The 8,198-nt window shown below is 50.6% G+C and overlaps 1 protein-coding gene across 1 annotated transcript; it reads left to right on the forward strand.

Moving 5' to 3' along the window:
• Window positions 1-812: 812 nt before the first annotated feature.
• On the forward strand, window positions 813-6,903 carry MED10 (mediator complex subunit 10). The gene is made up of 4 exons (XM_034655675.1): window positions 813-826; window positions 1,051-1,275; window positions 3,966-4,068; window positions 6,269-6,903. Exons 1-4 carry the CDS (start codon window positions 813-815, stop codon window positions 6,365-6,367), a joined length of 441 nt encoding a protein of 146 aa, XP_034511566.1. The 3' UTR covers window positions 6,368-6,903.
• Window positions 6,904-8,198: the final 1,295 nt, after the last annotated feature.

The following is an 8,198-nucleotide window of genomic DNA, read 5'->3' on the forward strand; positions in this document are numbered from 1 at the left end:
CCGGGGCCGGGAGCTGGGCGGGGAGCCGGGCCGGGGAGCAGGGGGTGGGGGCAGTGGGGAGCCGAGCCAAGCCAGGGGGCCGGGGGTCGGGGAGCCTGGGGGTGGGGTGGGGAGCCGGGGCCAGAGCCAGGGAGCCCGGGGGAGGGGTGAGATGGGGTTGGGACCCCGGCGGTGGAGGGCGGATCCGGGGCCTGGCCTAGAGCCGCGCCTCTCCGCCGCCCTCCTCTGGGCCGGGGCTCGGACCTGCCCCAGGCTGCTCGCCGACGGGCGGGCGGTCCCTCTTCCTCCCGCTTTGCTTTGCTGGGATTTTTTCTTGAGGGCCCATTTGGAGACGTTGTCCTGGTCAAACAGTGCAGCTTCTGGGTCTGATAATCAAAGCCCGCCCTCATACGCGCGCTTGACTCCCTCCCAGAGATTTCCCCTGGGCCCTTCTGGGGAGTTCAGTCCCTGTCTCCAGAGAAGAGGCAGACTTCACGTGGAGTGCACTAAACTGCCCCAGAGGGAGAAGGTTGTGACGCTACCTGCTGAGGAGGCCTGGATGTGGAGGAATTGGAAGGGGGTTGGTGGTGAGAAAGGGTGCTGACCGTTTAGTAACTTTTTTGGCAACCGTCCTGTGCTGGCCTTGGTGCTAGGCCCTGGGATGGACAAGAGGCAAATACACAGACTGAGTGCTCTGGAGAAGGTCTCCTAGCTTTATAGTGGGTACACATATCAAACATAATTGCAACCCAGCTTTAGAAACCTAGAGCTGGGGGTCTAGGCTGGTGATCTCCTTAGGTTCCAGAGGGGAGCTGAAATTAAACCAGGCAGGGATGGCTTTCCTCCTGTGAGGCTTGAAGAATGGGTTAAGTGGGAGTCCACTGCCCCATGTGTTCCTTGATACTGCACACAAAACCAGGTGCACATCAGGATAATTGTTTTTGAGAGAAGATTGATATTTTTCATCAGATTCTCAGAAGGTTTGGTTTCTGTCCCTCAATATTGGCAGTTTCTACGTTAGAAAGAAAATCCGATATCTGAGGGTATTCTCTAAGCCCAAAGCTTTTCTAGGAATTCTGTAGCTAACCAAAGAGCTACTCGCCTTGTTTGTGTATGGAACTTGTGTGGAGCTCTCGTTGGCCAGCTGGGTGGTGTTCCTATCCTGCTGTCATCTGAATTAACCACATGCCCCATTTTTGCTTTTTCCTTCAGGAATTTTATCGTTACTGGCTTACAGGATATTGATAAGTGCAGGCAGCAGCTTCATGACATCACTGTGCCTTTAGAAGTTTTTGAGTAAGTATCATTCTTGATTTTCATTTGAGTATAGTTCTTGTTTTATTGTGTTGTAATGACTCTTAAACCACGGGGGATAAAACCAAGGAAGGAAACAGACAAAAACACCTGCTCTCAGGGAGCTTATGTTTTAATAAGATTAAAAATTAAGGAAAAAGTCTCCGTATTGTATTGTTGAAAAGTTACACATGTGAATAAAGGGTTATTAAATATGTGAAAAACAACATAGGCTCTCAAAGTCCTGCTTAGACAAAACGGAGCCATATCACTTTCTTTTTTTCTTGTGAGGTAGAAAGTCTTATGTGGGTGGGGTATTTTTTATAAATAAAAAAAATCCAGGCAGAAACAGCTTGAGAAGTAATGGTGGGGTGTCTTCCAGACTGCCCTGGGAATGCTAATTCTAGGAGGTGGTAAATATCTGCTCTGTTGGAGGGGCAGAAAAGTGGGGGGCTTCTTAGGCCAAGTAAATTTGGGAAGGCTGGTCACTGTTTTCTGCGGGAGAGTGGTGTGTGCCTCTCACAGTTGTGGCCAAGAGAACACGTCCGGGAAATAAACTTTTCAGGTTGGTTTGATTCAGGTTTTATCACACTGATTTCATGGGTGAAGGAACTGGTAAGTAATCGCAATGGGCTGTTTGGCTATTAAGTGTCAGAGTTAAGACTGAAATTCTGGACTTGTCCGTCCTTGGCCAGCCCTGATTGCTCTGTACCAAGCAGCCTCCCTCCCTCTCTCTCTCTCCAGAGGTGGAGCCAGCTTGGAATGGCAAGAACGTGCAAGTCTTTTTTTGCCTTAAAACCATAAATGTAAGTTACCAGATTTCCTGGAACAGTAAAGGGAAAGATGACCCTCTTATATCACAGAGGGTCAGAGATCTGAGTCCTAGTTACAGCACAGCTCAGCAGCTGCCCCACCCCCCCAACGTAGGACATATGGCTGCACTCTTCCGGGCCTCGGCTCTGGCCTCACCTGCCGGCCATGACGTTTCGTGTTCTCAGCATGTTCTGTCCACCCACCAAGCTCTCTGGGTGCAGGTGGGAGTGAAGGTCTTGTGTGTGTGGTACAGCTCTGAACTCCTGGATAGTGGCCACCTGCCCGAGAAGTGTGTGCAGCTGGAGGCTGCTTCGCCTTCCTTGCGATGTCCTCAGTAGTGCTGCTCTGGTCTTGAACGCATGGGACGGATGTAATGACAGATGTCAGGTGACTCTGAAGGGCAAGTGAGGGAAGGGGGGTTGGGGAAAGATTGCTTAGGGGCAGCCAGTGGTGAAGACTTGGCCACCAAAGCCGCAGCCACAGCCGGTGGGCAGAAGGGATGGTCGAGATTCATCTGGGCGGTAGGGGACTGAGCTGGCCTCTGAGCTCCGATAAGCTGCAGATGCAAAGTCTGCGTGGATGTGCATGATGCAGGAGCAGTTTCCAGGTCCGCAGTGCCCTTTTCACTCAGCACAGACTTTCGGACACATTGTAGCAAAGATAAAGCTAAACTCGGCCTCTGTCCAGGACTCGGGGTTGATGTGTTGGCACAGTGGCACTCAGCCCTTGGGCCTTAGAAAAAAGAGCCCCGTCCGAATGCTGTTGCTGTTGAGATGGTTATTTGTTTAGGACACTCGAGCCTGTGGGGTGTTTTCTTCAGAAGTGGATGTATTTTGTTTAGAATGAGCCATGATTTTGCTTCTTTCATTCCATCATTTCACAAACATTGCAATAAACTGGAATCTCTAGAACATGTGATTTACTGATTTATCTGTCAAAATTAAAGACCAGTTTTTATGCCATTAACAGTAACTTAAAAGTGTTTTTGATCTGAAGTGACGATTTTCTTTCCGTAAATTAGACTTTGGTGGTGGTGATTTCTTTTTCTTTGTAATGAATAATTCAGTTTAGCTGAAGGATATGAAGTTCTGTAAGGTGCAGAAGCAAGTGGGTGGCCAACGTGGTCAATGCGGATATTCATCTAGGCAGTATGCTTGATGAAGTCTGTGGGATAACAGAGACCTTTTGGGGACAGGTGTCAAAAATTTCAAGAATAGTTTTATAGTTTAGAAATAAGTGGAGAGAATCTCTGTTAAATTCATGTTACTTGGGTGTATTTAGGAAAGTAGTATACCAAGGCCCCCAACCCCAAAAATGGGTGGACCGGTTTGTAAATAATCTTGGGGGGTGGCAGGGCTGGGGCTGACCTGCCTGCAGCTTCCCGCCCCCTCCAGCAGGCCCGAGGCTTCTCAATGGAGGGTTCCCCCAGGGACCAATGGGGTACACCTGGCGCGGAGGCTGTGTCTTGGCCGGCTCGCTGCTGTTGCTCAGCCTGAAACCCTGGCCCACATTAGTTCTCTTCTGTCAAAAGCTGCCTGACCTTACAGGTTATTGTGAGGATCAGGGTACACTGGCTTTGAAACCTTTTGAAAATCACAAATGCTAAAACTGTAAAGTGGTAGGGCCACAAAGATTGCTTGGTTTATAAGTGATCATTCCTTGATTTCCTGAGTTACTCACATTATTAGAAGTAATATGAAGTCAAATCATCTATACTTGCATAAGTGAAAGAATCCTAATTCACTTGGTTCCTGGACACAGTTTCATCTAAACAAGGCCACGTGCAGTTATACAGAGCTAACTCTTTCTTTCCTCATCAGAAAACTTTGAGAATAAGTATTGGCCATGAGAATGTTAACTGAGATGTTTCATGTTTCCAGATATATAGATCAAGGACGAAACCCCCAGCTCTACACCAAAGAGTGCCTGGAGAGGGCTCTGGCCAAAAATGAACAAGTCAAAGGCAAGATCGACACAATGAAGGTAAGGCTCTTAGAAGCAGAAAATAAGGTCAGAACATAAAGAAATACTTAGAGAGCAAATTTGGCTGATAGACCGTGTCGTTCGTCTCCATACTTGGTAAAACGTGAACTGTTTGACACGGTGATACGGCTGAGCTGTCTGTGTGTAACGGGCAGTAAATGAGGTCGGCTCTCCAGGAGCCTTGCGGGGCAAACACAGGGTAGCGCAGTGGTAGCCTTACTTGGAGGGAAGTGCCTCATGTCTGTGATTGTTGGTTGGCGCTGGCTAACTTCATGCTTGTAAGACGTTCATATCTTGTGTTTGCGCTTTGATGCTTTTCGCTTCCTTCATCAGGCCACTTCCTGGAGTTCTGGGCCCAGCATTTAGAGCATTCCCTTCTGTTTGTCCAGTGCTTGTCTCCTGCGCCTAAGTCCAGACCCCATCGGACCCTGTCCCCCATTCTGCAGTTTCCCAGATAACTTTCTCTGTGTGTTTCTCTGCTTTAATGAGAACTAGAAAACTCCATGTATCGTGATTGTGACATATGTCGGGTTTTGGGTTTGTTTTTTTTTTTTTCTTAAATGGACTGCGCTGTGGTTCAGATTGGGGTCTGTGTGTGTGGTTTTTCCTTTGATTGGTTGGTGCCATCCCTGTAGTGGCCCTGCGTATGTTGACCTTGCACTGCGCGCCCTTCTGCCTCCCTGGCCTCGTGTCTGCTGCAAGGGATCCCCCAGACCCCCTCCTTCCTTTCGTTCTCAGGCGGCCTCCTCTGTGTGGAACTCTGGCATGTTCTCTGCCTTTGGGCTCAGCGTGTGTCATTGAGAGGCCTTGCAGACCAGCCTTTCCTAAATCCTGATGAGGATGCCCCCTCCTCTTTCCTTTGTTTTGGGTCGTTATGGCCACGTAGGCTCCAGGACCTCGGGCCATGACTGTAGTGTTCTCGCGGATGCCCTGCACCCACAGAGCGCCTCGACAGTGTCTGAGGTCTGTAGGGACGGTTTTGCAGGGACTGCCATGCACTGACCTCCAGGCTCTGGGGACTCTGGCCCAGTGAGGGGAATGAGCAGAGAGGCTCTGTCAGGGTGACAGTGACGTGTCTGTCACAGGCTGCCCTGGGGTCGCGGGCCTTCCTTCGCCCCTAGGTGATCCGTACTGATGCTCGGTAGCAGGCCTTCAGGTGGTGGTGCCATGGTTGTCAGTGGGGTACCTGCAGCTTCCTTTCTGGTTGGTCACTTTGGGACCCAGTTGCTGTTGAGCTCAGTGTCACCCTGGGGACAGGATGACGCCTTGATCGATCCCAGGCTGTGACTGTACTGTTGTGCAAGTGAGAAGACACCCCTCTGCACAGGCCCTGGGCCCTGTGCATGGGCTCCCCATGCTGCCTGCTGGGGTGCGGGGGCGCCTGCTGGCAGTGACGCATGGGGACGGTCGCCTTCAGCGGGCATCTGTTGTGCTCGCCGGCAGTCTGCGTCACCTGGGATCTGTGCAGGTCTCATGGCGCAGTTCTGTGGCCTTTGTTGGCCCAATGGACCCCGTGTTTAAACTTCAGAAAATTGCAGCTTACACGTGGGTTGTATGTGGAGGTGCTGTGTCCCTGGAGGATGTCTTCTTACGTGCCGCGTCTTCGTTCCTGTCTGTAGTGCTGCTTTTCAGGATGACTTAGTCGAAGAGGTTTTGAGATGCTGGCAGATACTTAGCTGCTCTTAACATCGGATTCAACACACGTTATGCTGATAAGTAGGATCAAGAAGTCGCAGCATTTGGAGTAGACAGGTTTGCAGGTGCTCTGAAAGCTTTGATCAGGCTGTTTGCACACAGTGAGTTTGATGTGGTTTGAGTTAATAATTGCTTAATTAAATATTACTTGAAGATTCCTTTTATATGTGTTGTCTGCAGAAGTCATTTCCAGCTGCGTGGCTGGCTCCTTACGAGAGGGGCTTTCTCTGTTTGGAGGATTTATTTTGTGTTGGACTGAGCATTCCTCTTTCACATAGTTCATGACGTAGCTCCGGTGCAGTTCCAGGCTCGTAGGCGTTTGTCGGCAGCCGCTGTCCTCAGTGTTGCCTCGTGGAGATGAGCCGGCTGTGTGGGAACGGCAGCTTGTGTGGAGGGAAAGAACACTCTCCTCTGAGTGTAAGGCTTTGGGGGGTGGGGAGTGTCTTTCACTTGAGTGATGGGTCACAAACGAAGATATCTTGATGTTGTATGTTTTTCTTCTCAGAAATTTAAAAGTCTGTTGATTCAAGAACTTTCTAAAGTATTTCCTGAAGACATGGCTAAGTATCGAAGCATCCGAGGGGAGGACCACCCCCCTTCCTAACTTCATCGTCCTGCTGCCCGAAAACCCTCCTGCTCTAGTGTGAGTCGCCGTGACCTTCAGGCAGGCTGTGACTGACAGTGGCACCAACGTCCTCCAGCCGCCCTGTCCTTGTTCTTGGCCTTGGGGGACGGTGGGGCGGGGCCTGGAGGGCTTGCAGAGCTGTGCCCGGCTGCCCCTCTGTCCCTGATGTGCGTCTGTTCCGTTCGCAAGTTCTCCAGTGGCCGAGAGCACACGTCTTTGAGTGCGATTCATTTGATTCTCTCTGGCGGAGTAGTCTTGGGAATATTAACTATGCTAGGTAGATTCAGTTTTTAAAAATTCCTAAAGGTTTTGTTTTTATGTACTGTTTCTTTTCCGTTTTATTATGGTGTCAAAAAAAGCTAAAAAAAGGAAAAAATTGGCTTCATCTGAGAAGTGCTTTAAGTTGGTGTTTTATGTTTTCAAGTATCGTGCATAAAGAATGGGTTCAATGTAACTGTTTACACAGATTTCAATTAGACATAAGCGTATAATAAAGCCTTTAAGTATTTATATGATTTATTCCATGTAATTATTTTTATAACATTTTATAGTACAGTGCAACATATCTTGTAAAGAGTCAATTATTACTTCCCCAAAGTGTGAATAATATTCATAAAATTTGTTCTCCAGGCATTTAGGCCGAACTCCGGTTCCTCCACAGCCGGTCTCTTGGAGGGCGGGACTGAAGAAGGCAGATGCGTGGACTCTAGGGACACGCCCCCCAGGGCTGTGGGTTCCCACAGGGGATGCATGCATCCCATGGGTCAGCTGCACGCTCTGTCTAGGCCCTGGGAGCCGTGTTCCTGGTAAACTCGGGACGAGGCTGGCTGTGATCCCGGCTGTGCTCTGAGTCACAGGCCTACAGCAGTATTTCTCAAGACTGACCTGTAGGCCACCCGCATCCAGGTGACCTGGACTTGTTTATTAGAAAGTGGGTCCTGCTCAGTCGGTTAAGTGTCGGATCCTGATTTCAGCTCAGGTTGTGATCTCAGCCTTGTGTTGGGTTCCATGCTCAGCGCACTCTCTCTCAGAAAAAGAAAGAGATTGGGTCTGATGAAATCAGGAGGCTTTAGGCTGGGGCCCGGGAACCTGCATTATCAGTTTGCACCCCGGCCCTGTCTAGATCCGAGCCCCACTGCACTGAGGGCTCTGACCACCCCCTCCCACCCGTGTGTGGTATAAGGGTGTAGCATGGTGTGGGCTCCAGTGGGCTGTGTCCGTGAGTGGGGGTAGTCAGGGGGTCAGAGCCCACCTATCACCATCCCTTCAATAACCCCCTTCTGGAATTGGGGGTGCTTGGGCATGCCATTGCTCCCCAAGGCAGTCTTGCCCAGAGTCAGGGGCCAGGCTCTTGAGGAAGCTGCTACTGCTTGGTTAGTAGTTTGATTCTCTGAAAGCACACCCGGAAAGCAGTCCCACCCTGGGACAGTCTTCTAGATAAGGGGTGCTCCCAGTTCGGGGGGTCCTGGAGCCCACAGTCCCTCTCCTGCATTGGTTTTCCTGCCTCTGGCCACCCTGGCTGGTAGCTGCTGCACAAGGGCTAGGGGGTGTGGCTCACAGAGCACTTCCCAAACCCTGTCCCCATGAGTCACTTAGTGGATCCTCATCACAGTCCCCTGAACTGTGGATTTCAGAGCCAGGAACTGGGTCGTGGGCAGGCTGAGTGGCCTGTCGAGCAGGCCTGGGTGAACCGCTGCTCTGCTGCTGCTGAGACACCTAGTAGTCAGGTGCCCTGGACCGTCGGTGTCCATCGTAGAGCACGGTGCCGTGACTCCCGGGCCTCCCGGATGGTCGTCTCTCTGCCTCCTTG

This window comes from Ailuropoda melanoleuca, chromosome 3 (genome assembly GCF_002007445.2).
Source record: "Ailuropoda melanoleuca isolate Jingjing chromosome 3, ASM200744v2, whole genome shotgun sequence".
NCBI classification, from domain to species: domain Eukaryota; kingdom Metazoa; phylum Chordata; class Mammalia; order Carnivora; family Ursidae; genus Ailuropoda; species Ailuropoda melanoleuca.